The sequence below is a fragment of the Lathamus discolor genome, chromosome 6, assembly GCF_037157495.1.
Source record: "Lathamus discolor isolate bLatDis1 chromosome 6, bLatDis1.hap1, whole genome shotgun sequence".
Classification (NCBI taxonomy): Eukaryota; Metazoa; Chordata; class Aves; order Psittaciformes; family Psittacidae; genus Lathamus; species Lathamus discolor.
The window spans coordinates 69,137,861-69,158,832 of NC_088889.1; the positions used below are offsets into that span (position 1 = coordinate 69,137,861).

The 20,972-nt window shown below is 41.2% G+C and overlaps 1 protein-coding gene across 2 annotated transcripts in view; it reads right to left on the reverse strand.

Annotated features, from left to right (window-relative positions):
• The window catches only part of PRMT3 (protein arginine methyltransferase 3), a 67,636-nt gene extending 59,305 nt beyond the window's left edge, over window positions 1–8,331 (reverse strand). For both annotated transcript variants that reach the window (XM_065683419.1, XM_065683420.1), the window contains exons 1-6: window positions 8,263–8,331; window positions 8,033–8,159; window positions 7,245–7,327; window positions 6,219–6,268; window positions 4,241–4,343; window positions 2,304–2,457 (exon numbers count right to left, since the gene is read on the reverse strand). In XM_065683419.1, coding sequence (XP_065539491.1) covers window positions 2,304–2,457; window positions 4,241–4,343; window positions 6,219–6,268; window positions 7,245–7,327; window positions 8,033–8,159; window positions 8,263–8,284 — 539 coding nt within the window. In that variant the 5' untranslated portion in view covers window positions 8,285–8,331. The remainder of the gene's footprint in view (window positions 1–2,303; window positions 2,458–4,240; window positions 4,344–6,218; window positions 6,269–7,244; window positions 7,328–8,032; window positions 8,160–8,262) is intronic.
• Window positions 8,332–20,972: the final 12,641 nt, after the last annotated feature.

Below are 20,972 nucleotides of genomic sequence, written 5' to 3' on the forward strand. Positions count from 1 at the left end.
AAAAACAGATTCTGTGATATACAATTAAGTATAATTATCCTTTCATAAAATTTAAACCTGATTTTAAATTTCAAATTATTTAAAATGGATTCAGCCAATACTTTCTCCAGCCTAGGCACACCACACAAGTACCAAACAAACTCTAGAAACAGTTTTATTAAAAAATAACAAAAACAAACAAAAAAAGGAGGATATATAAACCATGCTCTTAAATCTCTAAGTTACATCAAATGCTAAAGGTGACATGATTTATAGCACTGTTACCATTTGGAGAGGGAGAGGGGGGTAGAAACAAGAGGTCACTAGGCCTTCAGCTACCTGTCTCTGCTTTGTACCTTTTTTTAATTCTCAGCATTCTAGAAGTCTATTCAAAGCTCCTGAATATAGATGATTTTTTTTTTTTTTTAAACTCCAGAAGTTGAAGTCAGACAACCAGCCTGCTTCATACCAGTATAAACCTATTTCCATGGCTGTTGTGGTTTAAGCCACAGCATTGTTCTCAGACTAAAGTCGAAAACACAGCACTGCACCAGCTAGTAAGAAAAATAACTGTTAGAGCTGAACCCAGGACAGTGACAGAAAATAATATAAATACATGTTACTGTACATTAAGGTTCTGTACACTATTCTTGCTCCACATCAGACTTCCAAGATATACTTATTTTGCAGAGGTTTACCTGAAAGGAAACATTCTTTGATGGTCTCTTTCAGCGGAGCAACCTCCAGCACAATTCATATCACTATTAATCACAGCACACAGACTACTAACAATGCAACAGGTTCATCTATCTAAAATTAAAACCTGTGCTGCTTCATCACATCTACATCTGGCTATTTTTACTGCCAGCCAATCCCTGCTGAATTGAAGAGCCTGTATTGACAACGAAAAATTAAAAGCTGCCTTTTACAACAGCAGATAATTTGATATACTAACCTCAAAAGAAATCTATGTAAGCTTGACTGAAGTTTAGAGCTGAAGAGAAATTGCAACTGCTTACTTGAAAAAGTTTTTCTTTCTTTTAAATGAAAGAGGGAACAAGAGTACAAGACAACACACAGAAGAAAACTCAGTTTTCCAAGTACAGCAACAAATTTCTTTCATTCTTATTGTTTATGATTAATTAATGCATAATGTACTCAGATATCAAGAAACTGCTGTCAGCTACAAAGTATTATTTGCAAAAGTTAAACCCAGCTGAAGACAAAACTGTTCATTTTTTACAGGCATAATTGTTCACAGCTGATAGGATCTGAATACATGAATTTATTTTCGTATATTTGGTTTCTAGTAACATCAAGCGTTTATTAATGGGTTGCCCAGGGAGGTTGTGAGTGCTCCATCCCTGGCAGTGTTCAAGGCCAGGTTGGATGAAGCCTTGTGTTGGATGGTTTAATGAGAGGTGTCCCTGTCCATGGCAGGGGGGTTGGAACTAGATGATCTTGAGGTCCTTTCCAACCCTAACCATTCTATGATTCTATGATTCTCAAAACAAACAAGGAACCTTCAAATTACTTTTACAAAACAACGGGTTTGCCACTTCTCCACAAAAGAATATGAATTATTCCAAGTCTCTTAGACAGAATTTCAGTGCCCAATCAGTGTGATCTTGAAATGACAAGTTTGTACATGACTTAATCCTACATGACCCAAAAAGAAGTTTATACTCCCATTTTATCCATGAGCATCATCAATCCATATTTTGAAGGCCTCAAGATTTAGAAGTGGCATGTACAGCTATGGGGATCTCCCAGTTCCTGATTGCAGTGCACCAAATTACTAACAGAATCCACACCTGACGCTGAAAATAAAAGTAGCTGAAAACTTGGTTTATTAATTTCATTGAGGTTTTCTCCAAATTGTAACTGGATTCTAGGACTAACAATCATCGTTTGAAGCCATTTCTGAAAATGTTGAGAGTCACATATTTAATTTGTCAATACCTCCGTCCTTGTGGTGTACATCTTCAATGTTTAAATTTGCATCTAAAAGACTAATGGAAAAGTGAAAAACAGAGTGGTCTGAAGCAAAAGACATGTTTCTGGGCCACGTGGTTATTTATCTTTCCTAAGTATGCTTTGCTTTTTCAATCTATACAGGTTTTGTGCAGTTTTAACTAATCGCCTACAAGATGTTTACTAATAATCCACAAGACAAGTAAAAAAAATGGTCCCAACGGAAGTCATGAGTTCCATTCCACAGTGACATTCCATCACTTCTTTGAATTTCTATTGGTCTTTAAACATAAGCATCTCACATAGAACACATCAAACTAAAACACCAAAACTTCAGTTCCAACACTTACCTCATTTTTTGAAGATCCTCTTGTGCTCCAGCCAAGGCTGCTTCTGCAAGTCTTGCTCTGTGTTCTGCATGTTTTAATTGTTCAAGGAGCACTGTGTTATCATTTAAGCCATTACAAGGCAACGTGTTTTCAGGTTCACAAAGATCTTCTATATCTGATGAAATGAGGAGGAAAAAAAAATAAAAAATCACCTACCAGTCATGTGTTGCTTCACAGCAGCTCATAAACATATGATGTTTTTGGTGTTGCTATCTCTGTATTTGGATGATTTGTAAAATTAGTCTGGTTTACAAAAGGCACCACTGAATTTGATAGGATGAACCACACACCACAGTACTACTCAGTAAGAGCAAGTATGCTAGAAGCAAGCTCTAAATTCACAAAGAATTCAGAATTAAATCCAGAATTCAAGCTTCTTTAAATACCAGTGTTTGATTATTGAGAAAAGAAATATTAGGTTTAGACTAATTTAGTTAATTACAGTCCTATCCTCTATTTTTCCAGTCACATCATTCTGAGACGAAAACGGCTGTTAACAGCAAAAGGTAGGAAAGCATATCCATTTAAAATTTCCTAATAATTAAAAACTCATTTTTAAGCAAATTCTTTGGTATTTTATAAAGCTTATGAACACACGGAACTCAAAGGAGCATAAGCAGAGTGAATCTAGATGAAGCACTGCTTTTTAGCATTAGGTCCCATTCACCTCCTGCTAAATTCAGCTGGTGAGAGATGTTAGTGCATAAAAAATGGTGCTACTGTGGTTTTGGATGTATTAAGAAGTTACTGACAGCTTACTGGGCAAAAGACTTCTTTCAAAAAAAAAAAAAAACCAAACCCACATATTCATTCCTTTCAGTAATGAAAGGCTATTTGGTCCGTGGGACTGAAACAAAGCACAGATACTTAAGATTTCTGAGGTTTGTATCTCCAAAGTATGCAAGCTTGAGCAGGAGCTGATATAGTAGAATATGAAATCCCTAAATAACCAGCCAGTGTCCTCTATCACACATTATCTCAGTGATCATGCAGCAAGGCTTGCTTAGAAGAGTGTAAAACACATTCCAGATTGTACAGAGAATAAAATAGCCTTAAGTACCTTATGGTTTAGGTAAAAGAAAGATGTACAATCAAGCATGAGATAGGAAGAAGGTGAGAGAACAGCGGGCAGCTAAAATAAGTTCAAAAGTCAAACTAAATTCTCTCAAGACCATCTGATGAACTGTCAGGAGAAAGAAACTAAGGCTGCTTCTACTTTGCTAGAACCACTAAAGAAGCAGAACTCTTCTATGCAACTATGTACCTTACACTGGGTTGGAGTTGCATAAGAGATTAAGATATTTTCAAAAGGAATTCCTCCGTACTTAGAGCACGCATTTTTTAATAAATTACTTTAAAAACCTACATTTAGGAGTTTTAGAAGTTTGCTGAGATACTGGAACAGGCTGCCCAGAGAAGCTGTGGCTGCCCCATCCCTGGCAGTGCTCAAGGCCAGGTTGGACAGGGCTTGGAGCAACCTGGTCTAGTGGAAGGTGTCCCTGCATGCGGAAGGGGGGTTGGAACTGGATGAATTTTAAGGTCCCTTCCAACCCAAACCATTCTATGATTCTATAATGACCTTCCAATTAGGTTTGGAAGGAGTGCCTCTCTGACCTGCTTAATTATTACATGCAGCGTCTCCACAATGAACACCTTATCTACAATAAGTGAATACAGGTAACAGGACATGGCTATGGAAATCTCAATCACTAAAAGCCAATATATGACATGTGGTAAAATTTTTAAGAGTGTCACTTAATGTCATGACTTCAGCTAGCATGTGGACTTTCTCATGGTTGTAAGTCAATAACAGTGATGATGCTTATATGACATGAACTCTGTCAACACCATGTTTATCCTACAAAGCAGTACAGTCATACTGAAACATATTTATTTACCAAACTGAAGGAGGAGATCATCTTCTAGCTCTGGTTTCAAATATTCCTCTCCTTCCCAGGGCAGTGGGCTGCTGAGAGAACTCAAATATGGTCCTGTTGGTTTCTAGACAAAAAACATAAGAGAATGCAAGCTGTTTCTTTGAAAACACCTTAAATTTCATTCAATAAAATAAGGCAAAGATCTGTTCTTCCACACATTAAAATAAGCAAGGCATTATTAAGCAGCTTTGTAGCAAAGGCTGAGAAAGATACTACTTTAAAGCATGGCTAGTGGGAACAGTAAAGAGTTCTGGCTTCTATCCTGCTTCTGACAGCCAGTACGCAGCACACTGCTGTGACAGACTGAACTAAAATCAGACTCCACTGTTTGCTGTCTCAAAGATTGGTATGAGAAGCTGAGAAGGGACTCCACTCTCCATTGTCTGCGAGATGGGTGGGAAGAGCCAAGACAGACTCCACAGTCCATTATCTTAAGGACTGGTGTGAGGAACTGCTGTCCATTATCTCAAGGATTGCCGACAGACATATCAGCTGAAGTTCACTGCAAGACCAGCAAAACTGGATGCACATGATCCACCAGGAATGTGCAGTACATCACATTAAGAACAGAGATACTCCCCCCAACACAAAATAAAAGGGGGAAAAGGAAATCGCTGCTGTGGCCACTCACCTCTGATGACAACTACGGACCCAGGAGGACACCCACCACCACAGACAATGACTACGGACCCTTGGGATGCCACTGAATCCATGGTGGTGACTATCTTTCTGCATTCCGAATTCTCTTTTTTATAATATTTTATAACAAACAGATTGATTACAGTACTTAACCTCACTTGTATCTTCATTTCACTCTGGGAATCACAAACGAAGTATTTCTGACATTGGGTTTTTCTCCAGTTGGATCCTGACAACTGCCACTACAACCACGGTAACCAGAGAATAGTGTAAAACTGCACCTATGAGCTAGTCCCAAAGCCCAGGAAGCTACAGGGTCAAGGAGTTCAGTATTAGCAGTAAGGCACAACAGATTGACAGACTGAAGGATACTTGCAGGATTAAACTGGTATCAGGAACCAAGTTCACTCAGGTGCTTGCCTGCATGAGACTTAGAGTAGCCAGCTTACAGTAGGGCTAACCAATAAAGCCAAGATACTTATTATGCCAAGCATTTTCACGCAAACAGCACTGTAGGGACAAGCGTCAGAAATTGTATATTGTCTCTTGATTGCAGTTAATACTTTGCCAGGAAAGGAGAGGTGACATTCTGGACTTCAGTTTTCCCATGTTTGTGTTTAATCTCCATAGCTAGTGATGTCTTAAATAACTATTTGAGGATTTAAGGTTTGAAGATTCAAGTAAAAAGATGCTTAATTAGGTAAGATGATTATTAAGTCTAAACCTAAACTTTCAGAGAACAACCAAGGAACATATTTCAAGTAAGAGACTACATAAAATACACCCAGGCCTAACTTGAAACTGTAGGTTCTCATCGGCTTTCCTGCTTCTGGTATCATTTTAGCAGAGATCTATTTTAGGTTCTGTGACTTAAGGTGTTGTCCTTACTAACAGAGCAGTAGGGGTCTGGACAACTCATGTCCCCAGAAGGTACTCTTTTACACCAATACACACACAAGCACTGAGAAACTTCACTTATTAAGAAGCGAATCCATTACTGGGGCAAGACAGAAGAGTCAAAGGCTGAGATAAATTAACAAAACAACACGATACTCTATACCCTGGGGTTTTTGCAAGTCTGAAGAACCTCTTCTGGAAACAACAAAACTCACATTAATTAAATATATTTTAAAATAACTTTAAATAAGCCAATTCATATTTTTTTTTAATTCCTGTGATTTCTTATTTCTAGAAATACCAAATTCCATACAGTTATTAAAAAAGGATAAACTGAAAGACAGGCATCTTAATTTCCCTTTCTCCAGACATAAGTGACAGTAGTAGTATGTGGCACACCTACCTTTAATCTAACAAAGTTTATTAGTTTAATGTATCCATAAAAATCAAGTCCTGAAAAGAAAGAAAGGAGGGCATGAGGAAAAGAGACAGTTTATGTTACAGAAAACCACACACATCTTACAATGATATGAATATAATTACTTGATCAGTTGGCCAGTTTCCCCTTGAGTTGTACGTCATTAACTAGTGCAATCTTCCTATCTGAAGTTTGTCATTTGTGTTTTTCTTCTCCTTAGGACTAAACCAGGAAACTGTCACCCTCAGGACAAATACATTTGCAACAATTTAAGAATGGAACACACAAAAATGTAGACTATGAACATGGGACTTAATTCATTTGGCAGGCAACTACATCAGGACAAGCCCATTTATATCCTACAAGATACTCTGCTGATATTTTAGGCTATTAAGCCCCTTTGTGTTTTTAGCTTTCTGCTTAATAAAATGTAAACTGATCCTACTCATCAGTAATATAGACCAATACTGATTTAAAAAATTGCTCAGAAATAACAGTAGTTTAAATAGTAATACCCTGCACATACATCCTCCTATTCGCACCTTCAGTCTTCTTGTCACTACCTTGGCCTTCTTCCTTCAGTCACTACCTTGGCCTAAGTATATATCAGCTTCAATTCAAAGCCAACGTTAAACTTCACTTGTAAAGAATGAAACAGAGACTGAAGGATATACCTTCCTGCGATGACCTGAAAGTATAAGGTATTATATAATAAGCCAAGACTGCAAACAGCTTAAAAGACATCAGCAGTATCAAGCAGACAGTGGGGACTCAGCACAAGCCAGCAGAGATCAATCTTATTTTTGTTACTAGTTGAGAGCTTTAGCAGAAAATAAAGCACATGGGAAACTGCAAATGCAAAGATAACACATAATACAATAACTTACCTTGATCAATCATGGAATCTCCAGCTACAACCACGAAGTCAGTTAGGAACAAACTGATCTTTGCAAATTATTTTAAGTGACACAGTGATATATGGAGGAAACGACAAGTCATGAAAAATCTTACCATGTTTCTGGATCACATCACAAACACTGAATTCATGCTCTGCTTTGCAGTGGGAAAACACACCTTCAGCAGAAGTAAACAACCTGTAAATAACAAGTTATTAAACATGAAGTATTAGCACATCGAGAAGTTGGAACACACTTAGAAACATTTGCTATGCTCTGTTCTGACCTGCTAGGCAACGTGCTCAGAACATATAACTTCAGCCTTTGAGAAACGATCAACAGGCACTTGCTTACAAAAAATACTTTTACTTTGTTTGCAAAACATTTTATACCAAAAGGTAACAAATGCAAAACCTCGGCTTAACAAAACCACAAGCACTATTAGCTTGCAAAACCTCCTTGAGTGCAGAGACAGCATTTAACCCAAAATTTAAGAACTGCACACAGAGTTGACCAGTGAGGTCTGCTGCATCACAATAAAAGTTAACATCTATTTACTGACGATGCCAAAAGATGAAGAGAATTCAGAAGAAAAGCTTTCATGCTGTTTCAGGCAGAGGAGAGGGGGATACCCTTCGCATATCTCTCCCTCGTTTTGCTTATATTCAACAGCCCTCTGGCTCTAGAGGCCACATAGAACACCAGCACGCTACAGCACCCCGATACAAACAACGTATTATTCATGTCCGTGACACGGCTGCCCCCGCGGGCCATCTGTGGGCACCCACCCCCCAGGCTCCCCTCCTCAGGAGCTGCACGGGCACCACCACGCCTCACGACCCCCGCCCCGTCCCAGCGTGGGGATAACGAGCGCACACCGCGGCCCCGGGGTGGCTGCCAAACCTGTCACAGAAAAGGCAGCGGGTCCGCAGGCCTTCAGTGGTGCCTTCCTCCTGCTCTTCCTCCTCCCAGGCCTCCTCACCGTCGGACAGCTCAGGCACCTCCTCGTCGGCGGGCCGCACGGCGGTCCCTGTGGAGCCGACAGCAGCGGATAGTTACCGACCGGTGCCGAGAGGATGGTAGGGGTGGGAAGGGAAACGGGAAGGAAAAGGAAGAGAACCCCCACTACCGACCCGGCACCCACTGGGTCCCCATCGCCCCACCACAACCCCACGTGCGCCGCTTCCGGGCAGCAGCCCCGCCCCGCCTGCTACGTCAGCGCGGAAGGGAGGACTAAGGGGGGCTAGCGCGCCCCCTGGCGGTGAAAAGCATCACCACCTCTGGCGGCCCCAACCGTTACATTTCAAACGCCCCAGCGAGGCGGGGAGAGCCGGGGGCGGGGTCATCCTGTGGGGCCAAGCTGCGGAGGAGGGCGGGAGCGGAGTGTCTGCGTCAGCGCTGCGCTGGCCGGGGCGGCCGCTGCTGTGGTAATGCCTGATAGCGAGAAAAGCAGGGGGACGGGAAAAGGGTCACCCCTCAGCCAACCTAAAATACCAGAGGTTATTTCTGCCCGGAGGTGGAATCGTACCTTCTGCAGTTGAGAGGCAACTGGCAGATGGGTTTCTTATTTTCCACAAGTAGTGTGGCTGTGATGGGAAAGTTAAAGAACAGATGACTACCAGCTTTTAAACAAAGTTCAACAACAGGCTTTTGCAGCTGAGGGAAATGCAGAAGTTAAAAAGTGGTTTAAAAAAATTACATAGCAAAACAAAGCTTAAGTGTCATCTGAAAAAGACAGTATTTAAGATAAGAGGCAGGTTACCAAACCTTCTTTGTTTCCTCTCTTCATAGAATCTTAGACTGATTTCAGCTGGAAGTGAGCTTAAAGCTCATGCAGTTCCAACCCCCTGCCATGGGCAGGGACATCTCCCACTAGACCAGGTTGCTCCGAGCCCCGTCCAACCTGGCCTTGAACACTGCCAGGGATGAGGCAGCCACAGCTTCTCTGGGCAACCTGTGCCAGCGCCTCAGCACACTCACAGGGAAGACCTTCTGCCTAAGAGCTCATCTCAGTCTCCCCTCTGTCAGGTTAAAGCCATTCCCCCTTAGCCTGTTCCTACAGGCCCTCGTCCAAAGCCGCTCACCAGGTTTCTTGTAGCCCCTTCAGTCACTGGAACCTGCTCTAAGGTCTCCCCTGAGCCTTCTCTTCTCCAGGCTGAACAAGCCCAGGTCTCTCATCCTGTCTCCAGAGCAGAGCTGCTCCAGCCCTCGCAGCATCTCCATGGCCTCCTCTGGACTTGCTCCAACAGCTCCACGTCCATCTTGTGTTGTTGCCCCAGGGAGCTGGGTCTCTTTAGCTTGCAAAAGAGGAGACTGAGGGGTGACCTCATCAATGTTTACAAATATGTGAAGGGTAGGTGTCAGGATGATGGAGCTAGGCTTTTTTCAGTGATATCCAGTGATAGGACAAGGGGCAATGGGTGTAAACTGGAACATAGGAAGTTCCACGTTAACATCAGGAAGAACTTCTTTACTGTAAGAGTGACAGAGCACTGGAACAGGTTGCCCAGGGGGGTTGTGGAGTCTCCTACACTGGAGATATTCAAGGCCCGCCTGGACAAGTTCCTGTGTGATGTACTGTAGGTTACCCTGCTCTTGCAGGGGGGTTGGACTAGATGATCTTTTTAGGTCCCTTCCAACCCTTGGGATTCTGTGATTCTGTGATTCTGTGGATGCAGGACTGCAGCGCGGGCCTCCCCAGAGCACAGTAGAGGGGCAGAATCCCCTCCCTCCATCTGCTGCTCGCGCTGCTTTTGATCAGATCACATATCATAGAATCATAGAACAGTTTGGGTTAGAAAGACCTTACAGCCATCCAGTTCCAACCCCCCTGCCATGGGCAGAGACACCTCCCACTCTTCGTCTTCTCAGTTAGCAAAGTTAGAGTGCCTCTGCCTTAGCACTTCAAGAGATGTGTCCTTTTAAAGCTGATTTGCCAAAATGCCCCTCAGTACAGCATGGTCTCAGAATGCATCAAACAGGTTCCTTTTTCAAAGGAAGCCTCCAGGCTGCTCGAGGACTGTAGGCCATGGGACCAAACTGCAAGCTCCTAGCCCCAAATTAAAATCTTGGAGCATCCAGGCACCATGCTTTCTGCACCAGGGCAGACACGGCAATAATCTCTTCCCTTGTCATCTCCAATATTATGTTTTGTAAGAAGCTATTCTACATTATATTTATTGTAGAAAGGCTTGATTTGCAGCAGCAATTAATCGCAATAGGTAGCACTCAGCATAAGCGTAAGTACCATGTGCAGGTTAGTACATGGTAGTTATTGTTGCTCAGCAGAGGGACCACCACCATTACCATTATCACAGGTTGTGGTCATTTCTAGAGGGGTGGAACCAAGGCAGAGATTCTAGTCTCTGTTTCAGTGTGCAAAGGGTCTGTTTTAGTGTGCAAATTCAGTGGTCTTTGCTGACTGTAAAATTACAGAGATTTGAATTGATGGTAAGAAGGAAAAAAAAAATAAAGGAGGGGGAATGCAGAATTCAAGAAGAAAACCTGAAAGTCTGAATTTACTTGTCTGGATTACAATCTCTAATTTCTGATCTGTACTTGTCAGTCTTTCCCATGTATCTTAATTTTCCCTTTCGCTTACTCTCCTATCTCTCACAGCTAGCAAAGGAGGTTTTTAAGCATGGTGCTAATTAACCAGTTTAGTCATTAGTAATACGCAAATCCAAAGGGAGACAAAAAAAATCTCAATATGAAAACTGATATTAGATAAGACGAGAGTGATAGGTTTGCAAAAGGATCTAAGAGCTACTAAATCAGAATTCTTCATAAATTCTGCTTTGTGTTTCGTTTTTAAATTCCATATCCATTCAGAATTACTTCTAGAAGTATGACAGGGTAACACCAACTCTGCAAACCCTGCTCAGTGGTGTAAACCAGTGCTCCTCATGGAATTGTTTCCTTACACAGCGACTCAGTCCTACTCACTGAATCGGAATTAGTGCAAAATTCTGGCCAAATGCTGCGTACCTTGAATGTACAGAAGAAATCGAGGTAAGACAGATGCTTCTATCTTCATGAAAGGAATAGAAGTGACACATAACAATTATACCTATTTTTCTCTGCTCGTGCTCAAGCAGCTAATCACAGAAATAGATTTAACAGCCACTGCTCTGTTAGGAATGCTGAACTGATAGCAGCAAAAGCAGAAACAGCAGCTTCTTTGTGTTTTACTAGAATTCTCCCCCACCAAAGGGGCAAGGGGTCACTGATTGCGTACTCTTTGCTCCACTGCACACCCTCAGCTATTGTTGAGTCCACTCTGAGACTGAATGTGCTGCACAGCCTTGTAACCGAACTTTCTTCTTTATTATGGTGTGCATTAAGATTCTTCATAAATGCAAAGCACCTGCTCATTTGGGTCAGTGTATGCAACATGTTGGGTGAAGACTATGAAACCCTGCAGGAGAAGAGGTTAATTTACACTGGTACTGCTTGAAATATGATCATCTTTGTTACAATCTCCTAATCCTTGTAAATGGATTTGCATGGTACAGAAAGATTTACAATGTAATGGATTACTATTTCATAATCCACACCAAGGAGAAGAAACTTCAAATATTTCCCATTTTTTACTGCATTTCAAACTTTTTTTCCCTCTGATCTGGAAGCACAACACTGGGGAGGCTGTTAGTGTTTGCACACAAAATATATTGTCAACATGTCGCTCATGGGCTTTGTTTCATCGGGATTTCCAAGCATGTGTAACTTCATTCTCCACCTGCGTCACTCCTTTTTGTGATCACAGTGCTTGTCATTATTCAAAAGCAAAGAAAGAATATTAATAGTAATCACACAGGAAACAAATGAAACATTTTTTAGCATGCTATTATTAAATAGCTATGACTTTACCCTGTGTAATCAATCAGAAAATAACAGAGAGAGAAAATGTTTCAAGTTTAACATTAAATAGCCAAATTACTTCTTAGTCACTTCTGTGGTCAGTTATATTTGTTCAATTTTAACCACTCAAGGTCATCAACAGACAAATGCATAAAACCAAACTCAAGACTGAAGACTACTTTTCAAAAGCATTCTCTATCTAGAAAGTCCAAACTGTCTCAGGTTTTACACTACGCTCCTTGGATACTAAACCCAGCCTGCCACATACAAGTGCCAAGAATGATGCTCCCCAAAGCACAGAGTATGATCGCAAACACTCTCTTAACACTCAGTCCTCCCATCACAATGTGTTGCTTTATTAAATTAATGATGGAAACTGTAGCAAGCAGTCTAACAGCAGAGTGGTTGTTTCATTTAGACTTTAGGATGTGTAGCCATGAGGAGGTTCTCAAAGCTGTTACTTCCCTACATTGCACAGCAATGAACAGCATAGCTGTAGCAGTAAGAACTACAGAAACTTCACATTTTGCAAGTAAAATATCATTAATGCCAGTGACTCCTTAGACCTTTATTACCCTCTCAGCTGAAGGGGGAATTCAGACATATTCCCCTTAATAAAAATCAGAATGAAAATAACTGACAGAGATATTTTTCACCTGGGCAGAGCTCAGGAAACCCTGTGTAGGGCTAACCCTGAAGGTAGGGTTAGGTTTAAACTTAAGAGAGAAAGCCTAGACCTCTAGCTGAAGTGAGTCTGGGAGAGGCTGCCAAGGCAAAGAGAGGGCTGCAACGAAATGTGAGACTCAGGATGTTGTAGAGGTGATTTTTAATCCCCTTCGTTCTCTCTGTCTTTCCTCTCCTTTAACATTAAAGCAGCATTTTTCAGCCTGTCAGCAAGGCAAAGGAAATGCAAACATCACCTTCTCCCCTACTTTCTTGCATCAGATCAGCAAACTGATTACATGGGCTGTTACCTTTCCTCTGATGTTTAATCTCTGACAGACAGGCCAGTTAAACCAGTACACTTTAGCATTTATTCAGTCAGCAGCTCGGAGGAACAGCAAGCAGCAGGAATGTACAGCCAGAAGTGTAGCACTGTTCGTACAAATACTGCGAGTGTCCATTTTCAGTGAAGGATTGAGCAAAACCAGTCTCTGCCATTAGAGCAAATCCACAGTGTAGAAAAAGAAGTGATACTACCTTGAGATAAAACACATTTATGCACCTGCAGAAGTGCCTGCGTAAGAACTGTGTTGTGCAGCAGCTTGAGGAAGGCAGGACAATTTCAGGTGCTACAGACCTCTGGGATCCAACTGAGATAACTCATCAAATAATGTTAAAAGAATAATAAAATAGGTTTAGAAAAATCAGTCATCTTCAGAGTTACTTTCCTGTTTAATGTCCAAAGGGTAAATGAAAAGAAAAAAGTAATCCGAAGTATCTTAAGGCTAAACCAGTGTTCAAAGAGAAGTATTGTAAGGAATTCAGACTTTTCTATCTGTTAATATCTGTGTTTCAACAGTAGAAAGTATCTGGATGTAAATGGCTGTAAAGATAAACTACAAAAGAAATCCTATCCCCTTTTGTAGTAAAATGAAATGTTAACCTTAGATCATGTTTTAACCATAAAAATGTTGTTGCTATTAATTCCCAGTAAGAAAGCAAGTGAGGACAGGTAGCAGTTTATATCAGTTAACAGGCCAAACTCATGAAACTCTGAGGGCTGTGCACTGAAAACAAACCCAGAAAAGCAACTATTTGGCACTTAATGGTTTTTAAATATCCACAAGATACTTAGTGTCATATCAAAATTGGATATTAAGCATTTAGTGAAACCTGGATGTAAGTACCCAGATGAGTTACTTTGAACCGAAAGCCCTTCTTGGGAGAGGCTGAGCGTCTAAGAATGTTAAGTTCACCAGAACCAGCTCTGCTCCGTGTTCATGAGGAGTAACAGATCAAAGATGGGAATCTTGTGTTGTTCCAGAACATAAAATATTTTTCTTGTAAAATTACTTTTCCAAGATAGATGGGAGGGGGTACCCATCACGTTGCATGTTTCAAAGATAAACTTCATAGTTAACTGGAATTAATTCGGTTGCTTGCAGCAAAGGATGTGCTATTTTATTTTTGTTTCTATATCTAGAAAACTGGAGAGACTTATACCATGATTCTGACAACACACACATTGGGAGTATGTCGTGAGTTCAAGGTTTTGAAAGATTCTCTGCAACAAGTCAGTTAAATCTTTGTAGAGGATCTATAAACACATAATTTCTTTATGTTACTAGTATCAAAAAGAGAGTTACTATCTCTCTGTGTAAACTAGATACCAGACAGCTTGGAAAAATTGTTTTTTTCAGAAACAATCTACCTCAAAGGCTTGTCCCAGAGGTCTAAAGAATGTAGGAAGGAGGAAAAAGAATGACTTACCCTGCACAAATAATGCAAGTAAAAAATAGCTAAATGTAAATCTGCAATCAGATGATTTTTAAAGTAAGAAAACTATCCATTGTGAATCAAACAAGATATTAGATAAGATTTTTGAGCCAGTTTCTTACAAGCTCTCTTGGTTTAGCTTTTTTATTGACTGATTTTTTGCCTCATTTTCAGTTCATTTCTGAAAACTAAAACTGCACAAAACTAACATAAAAATGGAAATATCCTTTGGTAAAACTGCAGATTCTCCTGATAAATATTAATTCCCACTTCTTTAAAGGTTGCTTGCTTGAGGTATAATAAGTAGTAGCTATATGTGTTAAATCTCCCATTCTTTGGAGCAGCTTCTTTAAAGAAAAATAAACCAGCCAATGAGAAGTGCCTAGACGGACGCTGTCTCCCTCGGTTAATCCAAGGCCAGTAGAAGGATAATTTGATTAAACTGAGACCCTAATTTATTTAGCTTTAGTTCTGGATCAACCTCTTCTTAATAGAGTGCTGTCGTCTCCAATTGTTTGATGAAAATTAAAGTGACATAAATACCATGAGACTTTTTCAATCTGATTAGTCAGCTAACTTGCATCAATACTACCCCAGCCATCAGGCGCTGGCGTCCTTCCTTTCACCAGCCTTACTAACAACTGACAAGTTCTCCTTGAAGACCAGGCACCCACGCTGCCACTCAGACCCCCACACTTAACCCATCATCTGCCCTCAATGGGTCTTGTTTGACAAGGTGCCCACACCTTTTTCCATTGCTGTTCATCAGACAAAGCTAAATATTGTTTTATTAGCAATCAATAGCCTGTTAATCCCAAACGATTTCACAAATCCACTGAGCCCTCAAGCTGATTATAGACGTTTGGGTTTGTGGGGTTTTTTTAAGCTGCTAAATTTCTGATGGATTTTCTCCTCTACTCCCAGCCCTCCTGCTTCAATATGGGACACTGTAGCTGGTAAGCAAAGCCACAAAGCAAAAGAGCTCTGTTGTCTTTAATGCTGCCATTAACTGAACATTTACAAATGTCAAAGTTTCGCAGTTTAGACATCATCAAACCTATGCCATCAAACCCCAGCAGATTTACTAGCTCCTCCACTTTCAATCCATCAGTTTAAAATCTCTTAAAGAATAAGAGAGATTCTCAGCCTCCCCTTTTCTTTTTATAGCAAGATGGTAAATTCTTGTTTAGTCTGTGGGCTGGGGGACTAAGGAGTGAGAGAAAGAGATGTAAGCTGCTTTTATATCCAATATATGAAATACTAACAAAGCAAGCTCTTGCACTATTGAACAGGCTACCATTCATGTGCAAGGCGCAGGTGCAGGCGTGAGCATGCCTGGTACACTCTGATGATCCCTTTGTTTGCACTTTGGGTCATGGCTATGTCTTCTGTGAGGCACAAGAAGAACAGCATTACAAATGCGCTTCCTCTCGGATTTACTCATCCTCGTCTATGCCTGTCTGCCTGCTTTTGCCCTGGAGTCACCAATCATGATAGCTGCTAATAAAATGATAGTTATGTGGTGCAGTATAAATCTGCTAATAAAATGATAGTTCACTTATGTAGTGCAGTATAAATCACTGGGTGAAGGCTAACAGGCAGTATTGGTAGGCACACGCTGAAGCTCCCAGGAACAGGATGCTGATTTTCAAGGCATGGTGAGCTGGCTTTGCAAGTCTGGGTTCTTCTCTGTATGTCCCTGCTGAAGTGAGTTTCTGTATAACCTGCTCCCCCTGCAATAACAGGAAAAAAGGGTTGTAGGCAAAGTGATGCCTCAGCAACATTACACATACCCTGCCTGAATCAAATCTTAAAATTGGCCTTGACTCTTCACTATAAGACAGTTAACTCTAGTAAAGTCCTTGTTGACGCTGCAGGCGTTAAATAAAACAAAACGGGTTAAACATACATTTGTGGGGGGACTTAACATACCCAAATTGTGTTTTAAGTAGAAGGGGAGAAGTTATTTCAGCTGATATAATCATCTGAGAGCTGTAATGAAACAAAACAGGTTTTCTTAGTCATCATCATTGACAGCAGAGTACTACTTCTGAAACAGACCATAAATGTAGTTTCGAAGGTAACATTTCAAACCAGTAACTTCCAGAAGTTGACACAATTGCTGTGAATGCATAGGCTTAGGTCTTTTATGGGTTTATCTCAAACTCTTCTTTCAACAAATTTTTCTGTTAGGAGAAATATCTATCCTACCAAAAATATTCATCAAAACACTGGAACATACTGACAAAAAATACGCATATTTATAATTTTCATAAATGATTGACATCTTAAGTATAAGACATTATTTTTGTGTAATAATGGCATGAAAAAAGTGCCACTGATATCTTAAATCTTACCTGTTAATTCTGGAAGGAATATTTGAACATACAAAAACACATAAGGAATGAAACCTCAAAGATTTTCTTTGATAGCAAAGTAAGAAATGCACCATCATCATAAAGAGGTGCTAAAGGCTGAAAATCAGAAAGAGTTCTTGCTGCACTGTGAGGTCTGGGTATGTCCAGACTGCAGTAGCCTCTACAAACTGACTCAGAAATTGAAAGGAGTCTGTCCACTTTTTATTCACTCTATCATCTTTTATCTTCATCCATTCTAACACTGCACTCTTTAATGTACCCCAATGCCCCATGGACAGAGAGCTTTTCAGTTCTCGCCCAGAATGCTCATCTTTAAAGTTCTTCAATGTTCTGCTTTTAACGCAGTAGAAAAACATAAATACAGGAAAATGTAAGAACGTGGCTGCAGTGGCTGCATCTACCAAAGCATGTTTTGTGTTTGGTTTACAGTTTTGAAGTGATTCCCATTTCTGATTTGTCACTTGGATCTGCAGAGCACTTTTGCTGGACACACTTCAGGTTCCTTTCAGAAGATGCTAAACCAGAGCCTCTACTCTAGGTGCACACCAAATACGCTCTGCAATAGAATTGAGAGTCTGAACAAACAACTGCCTGTTCAGACAGCTCCAAACAATTGCAGTGCAGACAGAGAATTCAAGGGACCAGACTAAATCCAGTCCAGCCTATGAGCTTCTTGAATTTAGAGTCATAGACTAGTTTGTGTCAGAATGAACCTTGAAGGATTATCTAAATCCAATCCCCCTGCAATGAGCAAGGCCATCTTCAACTAGATGAGGTTCCTGAGAAACGCATGCAGTATGACCTTGAATGTTTCCAGGGACAGGACATTACCACCTTTCTGTGCAGCCTGTTCCAGTGCCTCACCACCCTTCATAGGAAAGAATTTCTTCCTAATATCTAGTCTGAAACTACTCTTTTTACTTTAAAACCATCAGCCCTTGTCCTATCACAACAGGCCCTGTTAAAAGGTTTGTTACCATCTTTCTGGTAAACCCCCTTTAAGTATTGAAAAGCTGAACTCAGTGTGGTGTGGATGTAAAAGCTTCTGCATCTCTTGCTTCTGTTTATTGATTAAACAACCCAAGGCCGGGTTGAACGGGGCTCGCAGCAACCTGGTCTAGTGGAAGGTGTCCCTGCCTGTGGCAGGGGGTTGGGAACTGGATGAGCTTTAAGGTCCCTTCCAACCCAAACTGGTCTGTGATTCTATGATCTGTTCCTAAGAAACCATTGACTAATATAAACATAACAATCTTTGCTGTCACATAGAGCACACTGTTATTCCAGAGTTCTTCCCAGAGGAATAATCCCTGTGATTCACGACAAATTGTCACGAATTGGAGCAATTCCTCCTATGTTTCACTTGGCGCTAAGGGTCACCTGCCTCTGCAAACTGAGTGGTAGTGTTCATTGATGCTTGTGCACTGGTACAAGATTTAGGTCACCCAACATGTTTACTGGAACTCTTTGACTGGTAGCCAAATCATGCAGGTGGGAGCTGAGGCAGATGCTCAGCTGCTGTTATCCAAGTTACATGAGCAGGAAGGAGATTTACTGCTTTGCTCAAGTTCCCCAAATCAGTGGCTCATTTCTTTGTCAACTGGAACACACTGGAGATGGTAGTTATGCAGTTTTGCTATTAATTGATAAGGCATTTTTGTTTCTTAACACTGGGTTTGGGTGAATATGACTTGATTTCTTTAATGGCCATATCATTTGTATGCTGAGGTTTTGTCATCTGAACTTTTAAGTCCCCAGAACCGAATAACATGGCACTCAGAGAAGATTGAGACCCAGATTCATGGAACTTAATTCCCTGGCAGATTCATCTGGATATACAGTGATTCAATAAAATCAAAATTGAGTCTCAGGGGCTTTAAAGATAGCAGCTTATTTTGACTTTCAGCTTTCATGCTTAGAAATATCTGACAATAAATAATTTTCTGTTAATATTATTTTCACTTTTGTCCCTGAGAAGAAATCTGGGATTTCTTGAAACTGTGAAAGGTTCTGTCTTCAAAACACTTCAAGGAATGAGAATTACCACTTTTATGTTATTATTGCAGTAAACCTGGTGCAACTTCCTACAATTAATCCTTTGCTGGTTTATTCCAAATCTGTCCTCTCCAGGATCTGTCCTGTTTATCCCTTATCAGCAACACTGAATCAAATTTGGGGGTCAGTCTCCCATTTCCTGCTTTCACTGACTGCATGCTTTACTGCTGTTCTGTTAGATACAGGTCTCTGCACTTGCCTTCCAGGAACCAACTCATTTTGAAGAGACATTACCAAGATGTATTGGCATAAGAGGGAGGAAAGCCCTACTCTGTGCGTGGCTTCGATTACTTCAGTGAGGAAGTGCAAGACACTCCTGATTCGTGTACAGCACCAGAGGGCACTCCTTAACAAGCAACAGCTCTATGTATTCACATATGTTTTCCTTTACCACCTGCTTACTCTTGCAGGCCACTGTTTCTTTTTAAGTGCATGACATCTCATTTTAAAATGAGTTGCTCTTCTTATTCCTAGCCTTTCATGAAAAGATTGGTCTAGACTTCAATTTTTCTGATGCTCAGGTGGATGGAGCCACTGTGCAGGTACAGAGATGGGAGGGCAGAACCATTGACTGCTCAGGACACTGCAAGCCCACTCTGCTGCAAGCTGGACAAGGGGAAGGGACTTCTGGGAAACTCTTTGTTACCCACTATTTCATGTCCTTGCAAAGCCCTTTGAATTAGCCTCCAGGCTGTTCAGTGTAGCTGTACCTGGCAGAACCAACACCACTGGAGTGTGCTGGCTAAACCCCACAGGCTTATTGCTGGCTCCAGCTGGGGTTAGATGAGGGCTGCATGGAGATCTCGGTCTTGTACATCCTGGTTTTCAGAGGTTTCAGCCTGAACCCTTCCTTTCTGCTTTCCAGAAATACCTGAATTTGCTGAACTCAGCATTTGCAATAGTAAAAATAACTAACTGAGCAACCTCATATCTGCAGTAGAGCTTTCTACCCCTGGATATATTGTCAGTGATGGCTTTCAAATCCGAACAGTTATGGAATGGTCAGGATGCCTGAAGTCTTTACATGAGGCTTTAGTGGAGCCTGAACTCATTGCGTGTAAAAGCAGAGCATCTTGCAAAGCTTCCAGAATGTTTGGGCAGTGAATTCATAGTTGGAAAAAAACACTCCAGTTAGGACAATCCCCTTTTTTCTGTATGTTTTGGGTGAAGCTGATAGCAAAATCTGCCCTAAGCAGGCAGAGTTGGAGTTTTGTATAAATATATATGTATCTATATCTATCTATCTATCTAGATATAGATAAATATATGTAACCTGGCTTCTCTAAGTAGTCAGGCACAGGAATAATTTTGTTCTTTTTGCTTAACATACGTGGCATGAAACTAGACACTTCCCCGGTGACGGAGCTGGTGTTTCTCTGAGCCTTTCTCTTTCTACATGTGATTTCGCTGCTGTGGACGCGGGAGGGCAGTGCAGTTCTAATTTGGATTCAAACCTCTATGCAGCAGATGGTCTTCAACGTAAAGCAAGTTTAGCCTAAATCCAGGCAATGCCTCTGCTCCTGTTAAAGGGTAGCTTCTACTCTTTTCTTCATTATTATACTTGGCAACCCATTTGTAGTTGCACTTTTTAAAATAACTCTATCTTCCTCAAGCTCTGCATGTGCAGCAAATAGTTGTACTGCCAAAGAAAGGGGGGTGGAACAGGAAAAAGGTGGGGGGGAAGAAAAGAAGAAAGGGGGGAGAAAGAAGGGAAAAAAAGGGGGGGGGGGGGGGAGAAGAGAAGAAAGAGAAGAGGAAAAAGAAGGGAGAGAAAAGGGGAGCAAAGGGAAAAGGGTGGGGGGAAGATGGCAGATATTCCCTAGGTGTAAGGAAGTGGCTCAATCAGTGCTCCCAGGAACCAAATCCTGGCAGGTGCTCATCACCCATAATGGCTCTGGAGTCATGGCCATTTGTACATGCTCTGGCCTCCCTGGGCTGAGATCAAAAGCAGACCCAGCGTGTCTGAAATCGAGCTTCCTAAAGGCACCAGGTAAGGGCTCTGCAAAGCAAAGCTTTTAAAATTTCTTCCAGACTGCCGTCAGTATTACCATGTAACTAGTACACTCTATACCCATTTCAGCTAAGTGGGTGGTTAGTGCAGCAGCCTTTCCCCC